A 15,825-nucleotide genomic window follows, 5' to 3' on the forward strand; every position below is an offset into this window, starting at 1 on the left:
AAATTGACAGCAAAATGTTCTTGGGGTGAAAGGGTTATACCCAACTTTATTTCTAGGTGGCAGGTCAGTCACTAAAATCCCATTCACTCAGAGTGAGTCTGCATGCAGCAAGCCAGTCTCTGTCTCTGGGCCCCTCTGTCCGCACAGCCATCCTCTGGGCCTCTCTGCACAGTCGTCCCACACAGCCGTCCTCTGGGCCTCTGTCCTCGGCACTGCCACCACTCTAGCCTCTGCTCTGCTCCCCTGCAGCCTTGCAGCCCTGCCACCGTGTCATGCCCAGAGCACTAGGCGGAGCTCTTTTTATAGAGTCAACAGCCATGTATTGCCCACAGTTGTGCAGTGAGCTAGTCAGCCAGGGCCAGGTGAGAATCCTGGCCACAGGAACTCTCATTTTATCCACAGGATGGAAACAGAATTTTGCCACTACAATTTTGTGGTATCCAAAAGCAAACCAATATTTCATATGGTTAGGCTAGCTGGAGACAGTGTTTAGCACATCTGAAAAAAATTCATATAAAATGCACTATCCTCAGGGAGCTTAGAGAATTACTTACTGAAGCAAGTTTCTTCTCTGCACACAAAACATACCTATTTCTCCAATGAATAGCTGTTATTTTCAGTAAGCCATCTGAGTTTCTGTTACTCAGCTATAGAGTTTCTGTTGTCTTCTCCGCCAGTAAGCATTTAACAAAGACAATAAGTAGAGACACCTTTTGGGAGCTCTGTTTTCAGGATGTGTTGTATCATTGAAAGCAGAAAATAATGAAGAAGACAAAAGGTTGACACCAGCACTAGATCAGCAATTCTGGAAAGATTTCCAAACACCCACAGTTATTTTGTAGTTAAGTAAAGCACTGCATTTGACTGTATATCTCTGAGAAGAGTTAATTATTGATTAAATATCATTGAAAAGACTGAAAATGTGACACCCAAGCACATAATTATGCAGAGAATTCAAGCATAGTTCTCATTTTCCATAAATGTGTCCAAATGCTTAAACCAGGCCTCATTCCAAAGCTATTTTTATTATGGGGATATTAAAAAAAAGTAGGTTCTCATCTAATTATTATACATGATCCTAAGAAGTTAGAGTTGAAATTTCTTTCTAGGAAAAAAAGAATGAGGTCTGTCATCAAGGGAAACATTGGGGTTTTCACTTAAGTAAATCTACATTCCAAAGTGTTATCATGTATATTATTGCTTTTACAGGCAGTAGAGACATGCAACAAAAATTTTCCTTTACATTTTAATTTCAGCTGAATTTAAAGTTTTGCAAATAACATGGACATATAAGCTAAGGAAATGAATATATTAATTATGATTCAGTTTGTCATTAACAGTTTAACATTAACAGTAGCAAATCTTGGATTGGTACATCTCAATTGTATGGAGTTGTGGTAAATGACATGGAGATAGCTGAATTGCTGTATTTCCAGGACCTTCTAGAAGTGACTTAAGGTTGGCAGTAGGATCTAGCAGGTCATTGTGCTAGAATACACACGTGATCTTCTCTTGGGGGAACCACACTGGGAAAACATCCTGGTTCTTGTATCCACTGACATCTCAAAGGGCAAGGAGGGATCATCCAGTTCATCACTGTGCAGCTGCAGACCTCACAGAATGAGACCTGGCCTAATGACCTGTTTGGGAATGTTTACTGCAACTGTTTTTAATTTGGGCAATTTAGTCAGTCATCGCCCTCTTTTTATCTTCCTGACATTTGATCTCTAGAAAATGACTTAAAATTCCAGAAGATATGAATTTAATAATATATATGTATTTTTCAATAATAAAAAAAAGCAAGAATAGATGCTTAAAACATGAACACAATATAGAAGAATAGAGAATGAGAAACTAAAAGCTTTTTTTTCATGTTGTTGCCCAATTTCCACCCTTCCAATTCCATCCCCTTCCTACAGCTAAGCACTGTTAACAGTTTGGTGTATGCCTTTCCAAAGTATATAGTTACAGATATAAATATAGAGATAGAGATATTAAAGAAGACCATTTACTAAGCACTAAATAATATACTACATTGGAACTATTTTCCAGGGTTAATCTCAAAACAAGAACACAGATTATATGCCAAACATCCTCAAAAATTACTGCCTACTAGAATTTTACTATATCCTTTTATCCTCCAGAACATTTCTGACTTAATATATTCTGGCGTACTTCCCTGTCATGCACCAGACCATGACTTGGGAGGAGATAGAAAATATAAATACTACCATGGTTAATACATTTATGCAGAATCCCATATGCTAAAGCATTAGTATAAATCTTTAAATCTTAACTCAGAGCTTAAGGACAAGTACTTCTCAGTAAATCAAGAAAAGCTGGGGAAAAAATCATAGCAAAAACAGGATTTAGGAGGCTGTGTGGTAAGGGAGATTTTGAGACTGGTTCAATTAATCAGCAAATATTTATTATCTGTCTATGCTGTGTTAAGTGCTGTAGTTATACAGAAATATAAGGTGTGCTGCCTGCCTCCAGACAGAGTGGAATCCAGTAATAAAAGACTTGTACAAGAGCTTGAACTTGATAAAGTAATGAACAACAGTCTCTAAAGGTTTTTGTACAAAGGAGTGATAAGATAAAAGCAAACTAAAAGAATGTCTTCACTCCCGTCCATCCCTTCATTTCCATTATGTAACTACTGCCCTAGATCAAGCTCAGGCTTGTATGACCTTGCCTATTGCAGTGAGCTTGTATCCAACAGTAGGCCATCTCCCCATCCTACTCCCTCCTGGAGACTGTCCTACACACAGCCCCAAGAATGAGCTTCCAAAGGTGCAGGGGAGCCCTCTCCATTCAAAAGTCAAGTCTGTTCCCCTTTGACCACCAAATAATCTGAACTTCTAGTGCAGAAGTCATGGCCTTCCCATAAACTCTGCTAATCTCCTTCCAGACTTGTCTCCCATTTCCTAATATGAGCCCACTGTTCTACTGAAATTGAACTACTTACCATTTCCCAAACCTACTTCTGTGCTGTCCTTACAGAAGGACATCCTTACCCCATCTGCACAGAAACGCAGTCAGGGAGCATCCAGGAAGCTGTTGCAGTAATCCAGGTCTGAGGACAGGGTGGGAAGTGTGGGGATGCAGAGAAGGGCTGATAAGAAGGGAGTAACTGCAAATCTTACAGACTGATTAGTTGTAGGGTTTGAAGAAGAGACGACTCAAAGGTAACTCATTTACATTTTAGGCAGCAAATAGAATGCTTTCTCAATGATTGTCCATTCACATCCTCATAGTTGTTGAAGGTCCATATTTCATACTACCTGTGTAACCTAGGACCAGATATAATTAATTAATGATTTCTCTATACTTAAGGTCACTAATACATATTTAAAATAATACAGGTGTATCAAAATAATTTGGGAGCTAGAAATCTTTAAGACACACTCAGATATTGTGGAATTCAATATGCTGCTTTCCACATAAACTATGTGCATTTAATAAGGATCCTTTTTTCATTACCAGTGTTATCTGGTGTAAAAGGCTTATGAGAAAACTAAAGAAATTCAGAGGGGGGCGGCGGAGTGAGGATGGCGGCGTGAGTAGAGCAGCAGAAATCTCCTCCCAAAACCACATATATCTATGAAAATGTAACAAAGACAACTCTTCCTAGAATAAAGACCAGAGGACACAGGACAACATCCAGACGACATCAACACCTGCGAGAACCCAGTGCCTAGCAAAGGGGGTAAGATACAAACCCTGGCCCAGCTGGTCCCGAGCGTCCCTCCCCCCAGCTCCCAGCAGGAGGAGAGAGGTCTGAGCAGGAGGGAGAAGGAGTCCAGGACTGCTGAACACCCAGCCCCAGCCATCCAGACCAGAGCGCAGACAGTGCATGCACGGGACCGTGGATACTAGGGAAACAGGGCAGCAAGAACAGTGAGCGGGTACCGGAGGCCAGTGCCGGAGGACAAAAGAAAAGCGAGCGGCCGTCTTTTATGTTATTGTTGTTGTTGTTGTTGTTTTGTTCTGGTGAGTGCTTTTTGGAAGTCTTAAAGGGACAGGGACCCCAATACTAGGGAAACAGGGCAGCAAGTCCGGTGAGCGGGTGCCCGAGGCTGGCGCCGGAGAATAAAGAAAAACGAGTGGCCATTTTTTTTTTATGGTGGTTTTGTTTTGGCGGGTGCTTTTTGGAAGTTTTAAAGGAGCAGGGCGGGGCACTTAGTCCAGAGGTAGGGAATCCGGGGATCTCTGGGCACTCTAATCCCCTAGGCTGCAGGGAGCACGGAGGCTCCTTACAGAGATAAATAGCCTCCGGGCCACTCCCCTCCAAGGCAACTCCACCACTTTGGAGCAGCAGCCCAAGCCAGGCCACGCCCACAGCCACAGCGGAGATGAACTCCATAGCAGCCAGGCAGGAATCAGAAGCCCTGTCTGTGCGCAGCTACCCAGCACAAGCCACTAGAGGTCGCTATTCTCCCAGGAGAGGAAGGCCACAAACCAACAAAAAGGGAAGTTCTTCCAGCCGTCACTAGTCCCAGCTCTGCAAACTATTCCTATCACCATGAAAAGACAAAATTACAGGCAAACCAAGATCACAGAGACACCAGAGAAGGAGACAGACATAACCAGTCCTCCTGACAAAGAATTCAAAATAAAAATCATAAACATGCTGACAGAGATGCAGAGAAATATGCAAGAGAAATGGGATGAAGTCCGGAGGGAGATCACAGATGCCAGAAAGGAGATCACAGAAATGAAACAAACTCTGCAAGGATTTATAAGCACAACGGATAAGATGCAAGAGGCCATTGATGGAACTGAAACCAGAGAACAGGAACGCATAGAAGCTGACATAGAGAGAGATAAAAGGATCTCCAGGAATGAAACAATATTAAGAGAACTGTGTGACCAATCCAAAAGGAACAATATCCGTATTATAGGGGTACCAGAAGAGGAAGAGAGAGGAAAAGGGACGGAAAGTATCTTGGAAGAAATAATTGCTGAAAACTTCCCCGAACTGGGGGAGGAAATAATCGAACAGACCACGGAAATACACAGAACCCCCAACAGAAAGGATCCAAGGAGGACAACACCAAGACACATAACAATTAAAATGGCAAAGATCAAGGACAAGGAAGAGTTTTAAAGGCAGCTAGAGAGCAAAAGGTCACCTATAAAGGAAAACCCATCAGGCTGCCATCAGACTTCTTGACAGAAACCCTACAGGCCAGAAGAGAATGGCATGATATATTTAATCCAATGAAACAGAAGGGCCTTGAACCAAGGATACTGTATCTAGCACGACTATCATTTAAATATGATGGCGGGATTAAACAATTCCCAGACAAGCAAAAGCTGAGGGAATTTGCTTCCCACAAACCACCTCTACAGGGCATCTTACAGGGACTGCTCTAGATGGCAGCACTCCTAGAAAGAGCACAGAATAAAACACCCAACATATGAAGAATGGAGGAGGAGGAATAAGAAGGGAGAGAAGAAAAGAATCTCCAGACAGTGTATATAACAGCTGAATAAGCGAGCTAAGTTAGGCGGTAAGATACTAAAGAGGCTAACCTTGAACCTTTGGTAACCACGAATTTAAAGCCTGCAATGGCAATAAGTATATATCTTTCAATAGTCACCCTAAATGTAAATGGACTGAATGCACCAATCAAAAGACACAGAGTAATAGAATAGATAAAAAAGCAAGACCCATCTATATGCTGCTTACAAGAAACTCACCTCAAACCCAAAGACATGTACAGACTAAAAGTCAAGGGATGGGAAAACATATTTCAGGCAAACAACGGTGAGAAGAAAGCAGGGGTTGCAGTACTAATATCAGACAAAATAGACTTCAAAACAAAGAAAGTAACAAGAGATAAAGAAGGACACTACATAATGATAAAGGGCTCAGTCCAACAAGAGGTTATAACCATTCTAAATATATATGCAACCAACACAGGAGCATCAGCTTATGTGAAACAAATACTAACAGAACTAAAGGGAGAAATAGACTGCAATGCATTCATTTTAGGAGAATTCAACACACCACTCACCCCAAAGGATAGATCCACTGGGCAGAAAGAAGTAAGGACACAGAAGCACTGAACAACACAGTAGAGCAGATGGACCTAATAGACATCTATAGAACTCTACATCCAAAAGCAACAGGATATACATTCTTCTCAAGTACACATGGAACATTCTCCAGAATAGACCACATACTAGCCCACAAAAAGAGCCTCAGCAAAATCCAAAATATTGAAATTCTACCAACCAATTTTTCAGACCACAAAGGTATAAAAGTAGAAATAAATTCTACAAAGAAAAAAATGCTCACAAACACATGGAGGCTTAACAACATGCTCCTAAATAATCAATGGATCAAAGAACAAATTAAAATAGAGATCAAGGAATATATAGAAACAAATGACAACAACAACACAAAGCCCCAACTTCTGTTGGACACAGCGAAAGCAGTCCTAAGAGGAAAGTATATAGAGATCCAGGCACACTTGAAGAAGGAAGAACAATCCCAAATGAATAGTCTAACATCACAATTATCGAAATTGGGAAAAAGAAGAACAAATGAGGCCTAAAGTGAGCAGAAGGAGGGACATAATAAAGATCAGAGAAGAAATAAACAAAATTGAGAAGAATAAAACAATAGCAAAAATCAATGAAACCAAGAGCTGGTTCTTTGAGAAAATAAACAAAATAGATAAGCCTCTAGCCAAACTTATTAAGAGAAAAAGAGAATCAACACAAATCAACAGAATCAGAAATGAGAACGGAAAAATCACGACAGACTCCACAGAAATAGAAAGAATTATTAAAGACTACTATGAAAACCTATATGCCAATAAGCTGGAAAACCTAGAAGAAATGGACAACTTCCTAGAAAAATACAACCTTCCAAGACTGATCAAGGAAGAAACACAAAAGTTAACAAACCAATTATGAGCAAAGAAATTGAAACAGTAATCAAAAAACTACCCAAGAACAAAGTACCCATGCCAGACGGATTTACCTTGGAATTCTATCAGACACACAGAAGACATAATACCCATTCTCCTTAAAGTTTTCAAAAAAATAGAAGAGGAGGGAATACTCCGAAACCAAAAAAGAAAATTACAGACCAATATCCCTGGTGAATGTAGATGCAAAAATACTCAACAAAATATTAGGAAACCGAATTCAAGAGTATATCAAAAGGATCATACACCATGACCAAGTGGGATTCATCCCAGGGATGCAAGGATGGTACCACATTCGAAAATCCATCAACATCATCCACCACATCAACAAGAAGAAAGACAAAAACCACGTGATCATCTCCATAGATGCTGAGAAAGCATTTGACAAAATTCAACATCCATTCAAGATAAAAACTCTCAGCAAAATGGGAATAGAGGGCAAATACCTCAACATAATAAAGGCCATATATCATAAACCCACAGCCAACATTATACTGAACAGTGAGAAGCTGAAAGCTTTTCCTCTGAGATCGGGAACTAGACAGGGATGCCCACTCTCCCCACTGCTATTTAACATAGTACTGGAGGTCCTAGCCACGGCTATCAGACAAAACAAAGAAACACAAGGAATCCACATTGGTAAAGAAGAAGTTAAACTGTCACTATTTGCAGATGACATGATATTGTACATAAAAAACCCTAAAGACTCCACCCCAAAACTACTAGAACTGATATCAGAATACAGCAAAGTTGCAGGATACAAAATTAACACACAGAAGTCTGTGGCTTTCCTATACACTAACAATGAACCAATAGAAAGAGAAATCAGGAAAACAATTCCATTCACAATTGCATCAAAAAGAATAAAATACCTAGGAATAAATCTAACTAAAGAAGTGAATGACCTATACTCTGAAAACTACAAGTCACTCTTAAGAGAAATTAAAGGGGACACTAACAGATGGAAACTCATCCCATGCTCGTGGCTAGGAAGAATTAATATTGTCAAAATGGCCATCCTGCCCAAAGCAATATACAGATTTGATGCAATCCCTATCAAATTACCAGCAACATTCTTCAATGAACTGGAACAAATAATTCAAAAATTCATATGGAAACACCAAAGACCCCGAATAGCCAAAGCAATCCTGAGAAAGAAGAATAAAGTAGGGGGGATCTCACTCCCCAACTTCAAGCTCTACTATAAAGCCATAGTAATCAAGACAATTTGGTACTGGCACAAGAACAGAGCCACAGACCAGTGGAACAGACTGGAGACTCCAGACATTAACCCAAACATATACGGTCAATTAATATTTGATAAAGGAGCCATGGACATACAATGGCGAAATGACAGTCTCTTCAACAGATGGTGCTAGCAAAGCTGGACAGCTACATGTAGGAGAATGAAACTGGACCATTGTCTAACCCCATATACAAAAGTAAATTCAAAATGGATCTAAGACCTGAATGTAAGTCATGAAACCATTAAACTCATGGAAAAAAACATAGGCAAAAACCTTAGACATAAACATGAGTGACCTCTTCTTGAACATATCTCCCCGAGCAAGGAAAACAACAGCAAAAATGAACAAGTGGGACTATATTAAGCTGAAAAGCTTCTGTACAGCAAAAGACACCATCAATAGAACAAAAAGGAACCCTACAGTATGGGAGTATATATTTGTAAATGACAGATCCGATAAAGGCTTGACGTCCAAAATATATAAAGAGCTCACACACCTCACAAACAAAAATCAAATAATCCAATTAAAAAATGGGCAGAGGAACTGAACATACAGTTCTCCAAAAAAGAAATACAGATGGCCAACAGACACATGAAAAGATGCTCCACATCACTAATTATCAGAGAAATGCAAATTAAAACTACAACGAGGTATCTCCTCACAGCAGTAAGGATGGCTGCCATCCAAAAGACAAACAACAACAAATGTTGGCGAGGCTGTGGAGAAAGGGGAACCCTCCTACACTGCTGGTGGGAATGTAAATTAGTTCAACCTTTGTGGAATGCAGTATGGAGGTTCATCAAAATGCTCAAAACAGACTTACCATTTGACCCAGGAATTCCATTTCTAGGAATTTACCTTAAGAACGCAGCAATCAAGTTTGAGAAAGACAGATGCACCCCTATGTTTATCGCAGCACTATTTACAATAGCCAAGAATTGAAAGCAACCTAAATGTCCATCGGTAGATGAATGGATAAAGATGTGGTACATATACACAATGGAATACTACTCAGCCATAAGAAGAGGGCAAATCCTACCATTTGCAGCAACATGGATGGACCTGGAGGGTATTATACTCAGTGAAATAAGCCTAGCGGAGAAAGAGAAATACCAAATGATTTCATTCATCTGTGGCATATAAGAAGAAAGGAAAAACTGAAGGAACAAAACAGCAGCGGAATCACAGAACCCAAGAATGGACTTACAGGTACCAAAGGGAAAGGGACTGGGGAGGATGGGTGGGTAGGGAGGGATACGGGGGTGGAAGAAGAGGGGTATTAAGATTAGCATGCATGGGGGGGTGGGAGAAAGGGGAGGGCTGTACAACACAGAGAAGACAAGTAGTGATTCTACAACATTTTGCTATGCTGATGGACAGTGACTGTAAAGGGGTTTACAGGGGGAACCTGGTATAGGGGAGAGCCTAAGAAACATAATATTCTACATGTAAGTGTAGATTAAAGATAACAACAAAAAAAAAGAAAGAAAGAGAAGGTGGATTACTCCTTGATAGGATAAAACTAACTGTAAATCAATGATTAATGCATGCTTTAAATATCCTTAATTTTGATCACTTAAAGGGTGTCAGATGATCAGCTATGGAGGTACACTTTTTCTGATAATATTCCTTTCTCTTAAAAAAAAAGCAGTTGCTGTGTGGTGACCTCTAATGAGTTCTACACAATGGTATAAAGGGCATATCAAAGTGTGGGCAAAGGGTCTGTTTATGTTTATACAGAGGATCAAAGCCTAATTTGGCTACCCAGAAAATGAACTAAGATACGATATGAAGAAGAACTTTCAACATCAGCACTCTCTGGAAGAGTCATACCAGAAGATGATCATCAAAAAACCTCAACAAAGATCCAGGCGATGCTGCAGTTGTAGCTGCATTCATCCCACCTGTTCCTGGACTTGCCATTGGAATGAAGAAGGAGATATCTAAGCTGGCCTGTGCATACAGTAAAACAACAAATTTGACTGGATCTATACTGTTGGAACTCAACCAAGAATTAGGAGAAGTGCAAGTTGTAGCGCTCCAAAATCTTACAACTACAGACTATCTACTGTTAAAAGAACATATGGGATGTGAACAGTTCCCAGGAATGGGTTGTTTTAATTTGTCTGATTTCTCTCAGACTGTTCAAGTACAGTTGGACAATATCCATTATATCATAGACAAATTTTCACAAATGCCTAGGGTGCCTAACTGCTTTTCTTGGCTTCACTGGAGATGGCTGGTAATTATAGATCTGCTTTGGTTATGTAACTGTATTCCTATTATGTTAATGTGTGTGCGCAATTTAATTAGTAGTTTAAAACCTATACATGCTTAAGTTACTCTACAAGAAGATATGTCAAAGAAATAATCAATCTTCCCATGTTTTCTTCTGTCTGCTACCTCTATAGCTTTTCTTCTTCCTTCCTAATTACAACCCTTAAGCAGAATTCGTGCCTCATATTGAATTCACCGAGTATCATCACTCCTCCGAGTGGTAAAGATACCTCAAGACAAATGCTGGGCATAGAAGCCACAGGGCATAAATCTGCAAAGAAGTAAAAAGCTAACCTTTTCAAACAATATTGCTTCTCTCTCACTTACCAACTTTACATTTCCTTGTATGGCCCCAGAAGATGACTGGTTAGCCAGAGACGGGTAAGATTCCTCAAGGGAGGAACAACCTAAGACAGGCACAGTCGCAGGGGGGCCATCAGGTGAGAAATTGGGGATCAACAGAGGTGAGGCTTAGAACTTCACCCCCCCTGTTTTGAGAGAAATCTTCTGCATCCGTGGATGTTTTATTGCCCTTGTCTAGCTTGGATTAACACATAGTCTACAGGCACACACCTGATAATCTGCATTTGCTGTCTTACAACACTAAACTATGTTTTCTGCCTTTATCTTGCATCTACCTGCCAGTTTAGCATTTTATTAAAAAAATAATAATAATAATAAAGGGAGAAATGTGGGATTCACATATAAATCAAGTATAAAAATCAAACGAATATTCATATTTGACCTGATTGTTTATAGTTTATAATGAGTGATCAAAACCGAAAGTTTTTGTGATGACTGCCCTTGTACTGTTCACCATGTAAGAACTTATTCACTATGTAAGAATTTGTTCACCATGTAAGAACTTGTTCATTATGCTTCAGAAAATTGGAGACTGACGAAAATTAGGCTAGGGGTGGATTAATGATTGTGCATTGAGCATTGACTCCCCTATACAAAATTTTATTGTTGTTAACAACCATTTGCTCAATGAATATGAGAGATGCCCTCTCAAAATCAATCAATCAATTAATCAAGATAAATGACAGTAAAAAAGAAAAGAAATTCAGTGGGGTCTTGGTAACAGCTGGGCCAGGTGCTTGAATGAGCTCAGGACTCAGAATTCTCTACCTTCCTTCTCTCAGGCTGTGCTCTGCTTTCTTCTCTGTCATGCAGGTCATCTTCCTCCTCTTCTCATTCCATCTGTATAATTATGTGTGAGATCAGCTCTCTCAAACTATAGTCTAAGTGTCAGGAGAGTAACATAATCCCTCACAGACTCAAGTTCAAATTCTCAGGAAAGAAAACTAGAATTAGCAAGAAGATCATATCTCTGTTACCTTATCAATTCTTCCTTTTCAAGGAGGGAGACCTGCTGAGAAGACACCTTAAAATTGGAGATGAGTTTGGTGGGCATGGAATCACACCTTCAGTCCCTCAGTAAGTCTAATCTTCAGTACCATATAAAAGCACCCAAAATTGGTCCTCTTCTCTCTAGCTTCACTCCTACTACCCTAGTCGAAAACCACCATCCACTTTTTTTTTTGCTATCATTAATGTACAATTACATGAACAACATTTTGGTTACTAGAATCCCCCTATTATCAAGTCCCCACCACATACTCCATTACAGTCATTGTTCATCAGCATAGTAAGATACTATAGAATCACTACTTGTCTTCTCTGTTATACTGCCTTCCACAAGTCCCCCCTACTACATTATACATGTTAATGATAATGCCCCATTTTCCCTTTATCTCTCCCTTCCCACCCATCCTCCCCAGTCCTTTTCCCTTTGGTGACTGTTAGTCCATTCTTGGGTTCTGTGAGTCTGCTGTTGTTGTGCTCCTTCAGTTTTTTCTTTGTTCTTATATTCCACAGATGAGTGAAATAATTTGATACTTGTCTTTCTCCGCCTGACTTATTTCACTGAGCATAATACCCTCTAGCTCCATCCATGTTGTTGCAAATGGTAGGATTTGTTTTCTTCTTATAGCTGAATGATATTCTATTGTGTATATGTACTACATTTTCTTTCCCTATTCATCTACTGATGGACATTTAGGTTGCTTTCATTTCTTGGCTATTGTGAATATTGCTGCGATAAACATAGGGGTGCATATGTCTTTTTCAAACTGGGCTGCTGCATTCTTAGGGTAAATTCCTAGGAGTGGAATTCCTGGGTCAAATGGTATATCTATTTTGAGTTCTTTGAGGAACCTCCATACTGCTCTCCACAATGGTTGAACTAATTTACATTCCCACCAGCAGTGTAGGAGGGTTCCCCTTTCTCCACAACCTCCCCAACATTTGTTGTTGTTTGTCTTTTGGATGGTGGTGATCCTTACTGATGTGAGGTGATATCTTATTGTGGTTTTAATTTGCATCTTTTATTGTGGAGCATCTTTTATGTGTCTGTTGGCCATCTGAATTTCTTTGGAGAAGTGTCTGTTCAGCTCCTCTGACCATTTTTTTATTGGATGATTTACTTTTTGTTTGTTGAGGTGCCTGAGCTCTTTATATAATTTGGATGTCAACCCCTTATCAGATATGTCATTTATGAATATATTCCTCCATACTGTAGGATGCCTTTTTTGTCCTATTGGTGGTGTCCTTTGCTATACAGAAAAGCTTTTCAGCTTGATATAGTCCTACTTTTTCATTTTTGCTTTTGTTTTCCTTGCCTGGGGAGATATGTTCATGAAGAAGTTGCTCATGTTTATGTCCAAGAGATTTTTGCCTGTGTTTTTTTCTAAGAGTTTTATGGTTTCATGACTTACATTCAGGTCTTTGATCCATTTCGAATTTACTTTTGTATCCACAATTTTTTGTAATTAATTTTGTCCTCCATGTATGTTTTACATTAACATGATACCTAGAAGTTATTATTTAATTTGTATTTTGTGGATATCATATCATATTTAGTTATATAAAGTTATATAGGGTCTGTGTTCAAAATTTTTAGTAACACAAAAACTTTAAAGGCCACTGAATTAAAAGATTACATTTGGAAGATATCTGACCTCATTATCTTAAATGCCAGGCACCTGTCTAGGCTCTTACATAAATTAGTTTATTTGCTAAGCACTTGGTGAATGTTAACTATTAACCAGGCCTTGGTTAAATTTGAAAAAAAAAAAAAACCCTTGCTATTTACTGCCTATTGATGGCAACAGGGGTCAGTACCGCAACGTACATGGGGAAGCTAAATAAAATGATTAACTGTATGCGGCGAGCCGCGAGGTGAGAGATCCGTCGGGGGCCTGGCCAGCACCGCTGTTCAGCCTCAGATCCGCGCACAGCTCCCTAAACCTCACAAACGGGCATGGAACTAACTCCTAGCTGGCCACTCCCGGGTGAGAAAACCAGGCAGGGAGCTGCGCGCCATGACTTCCAAATCCAGGCCACGAAACCTCACCCGCCTCCGCGTAGTGCCCGCCCACCTTCCAATGAGAGGGAACTCTGAGCATGGGGGCGGGACAACGGAGAAGCGTATCCAATTGGGAATCAGCCCACTGTCGCCGGACTAGGTATTTTAGACACCATGTGGAGAGTAGAAAAGAGGCTGTAGGTTTGACCAATCAGAGGGGGCGACTCACATCCTTGAGGACCGTCAGCCAATCAAAGAGCGCTTGGGCCCGACTCGCCCTGCCTATGCTTTCCGCTTTTTCCCTATCTCTGAGGTTGCGGACGGTAGGAGTGAGATCGCGTGTGGACCTCTCCGCACGCCACAGCTTCTGACCTGGGGCTGTGCAGGCGTCTGGTGGGACATGGCGACCTCGGCCAGCGAGGACCCCCAGGGCCAGAAGGAGGAGAGTTTTCTGTACTTCGCTTATGGCAGCAACTTGTTGACGGAGCGGATCCACCTCCACAACCCGTCGGCTGAGTTCATCTGCGTGGCCCGCCTTCAGGTCAGTGCCCGCCACCCCGCCCCTGCTACGCTGCGCCCACTCTACAGACCGGGGGACCAGGGTTTCGGGAAACCGCTCTCTGGGTCCGTGCGTCTGTATACCAGGGCCAGGAATGCAGCTCCTTCTCATGAGTACCCCAGGGTTCTGCACGATCTGGCTGCTGCCCTCCAGGCCCTGTGCCCTATCGCTCCAGAGCTATGCTACCCCAGCAGCTGTGCGCTCCGGGCTGCCGGGAGTTCTCCCTCCTAACTGTTCCACAAGCTCCCTCCTAACTCGTTCCTTCTCTTGTCCACTAACTTTAGGGCCGTTCTCATAGAATCTATTCAAGTGGTGCCTCTGAGAAACCTTCTTTGACTCACGTCATGTAATCAGTTGCTTTCTATTCTGTACGTGATTTTGCTACAGGACCTGTCACTTGGTTTTGTAAAAATTCTTTCACCTGTCTTTTGCTCCGGATCTGATAGGTCCTGAAGGCTGGAACTGTGTCTTATTATCTTAAGGGCTGTGCCCAGTTATGTCTTGTGGCGGGATGAACCATAACCCACTTTGGTAAAAATCACTGCTCTTCAGGACAGTCCATTCATTCATTTAGTACCTATTATTCCAGTACTTAACCTGGAGTAAAGTTGGATGCTTTGAGGACCTTCCAGTTTATAGGAGGGAAGTACACATAAATTATGTACAAAACCTTTTGACATCGACTTAGACAAACATGGTCGCTGCTATTGTCACCAGAGTTCTTAGTGACAAGCAACAGAAAGTGGCTGATTTAAGCATAAAAAGAATGTGCTGAAAGGTTGTTGGAAGCTCACAGAATGCCCAAAAGGCAGAACTGCAAAGCTGACAAAACATGCAGACATAAAGGGAGGCGAGGCCCCCGTAACACAGGCAGTATCACAGACAGAACCAGCCCCAGAGGTCGCTGCAGCACCCTGAGCTTGGCAAACATTGTCACTGCATTGTGCATCACTGGCATCACCTGCTCCCCACCCTGCCTGCCGCTGTCATTACACTCCTGCAGTTCCCAAAACCCAGATGTCGCCACTGCCACCAGGGTGGAGTTTCTGCATCTTTGGGCACTAGTTTCTAATTCAAAGCCCCAAGTGGGTGTTTTGATTGGCTAAGTATTGGCCACATGCCCATGCCCTGGCTGCAAGCAAAGTTGGAGGAACCAATTTCTTTTGGCACTTTCTACCCTGAGACTTGTAAGATAGGGAATTCCCCAAATGTGGGAAAGAGGCTCACAAACTTATCAGTGGGACAAGGGAAAGCGCTTTCAAACATGATTATTCAATTACAGTTATGGTCAGCCTCAAAAAGGAGACATGTAACTTCCTCCCAATTTTGCTATGAACCTAAAACTGCTCTAAAGAAAAGTGAAGTCTTAAAAAAAAAAAAAGACATAGGAGTATATGTATGACTTGGGGACCTGCCCTAACTAGGATG

The 15,825-nt window shown here is 41.1% G+C and overlaps 1 protein-coding gene across 3 annotated transcripts in view; it reads left to right on the top strand.

Moving 5' to 3' along the window:
- Positions 1-15,825, top strand: part of GGCT (gamma-glutamylcyclotransferase) — a 73,397-nt gene that overhangs the window by 52,687 nt on the left and 4,885 nt on the right. The window contains exons 2-4 of one of the 3 annotated variants that reach the window (XM_073238651.1): positions 3,635-3,709; positions 11,832-11,908; positions 14,152-14,379. In XM_073238651.1, the coding sequence (XP_073094752.1) occupies positions 14,239-14,379 (141 nt within the window). In that variant the 5' untranslated portion in view covers positions 3,635-3,709; positions 11,832-11,908; positions 14,152-14,238. Of the gene's footprint in view, positions 1-3,634; positions 3,710-11,831; positions 11,909-12,410; positions 12,441-14,151; positions 14,380-15,825 lie in introns of those variants that run through there. The other 2 variants (XM_037027364.2, XM_073238650.1) reach the window with 2 other exon arrangements.

The sequence above is a fragment of the Manis javanica genome, chromosome 6 (assembly GCF_040802235.1).
Source record: "Manis javanica isolate MJ-LG chromosome 6, MJ_LKY, whole genome shotgun sequence".
Taxonomy (NCBI): Eukaryota; Metazoa; Chordata; class Mammalia; order Pholidota; family Manidae; genus Manis; species Manis javanica.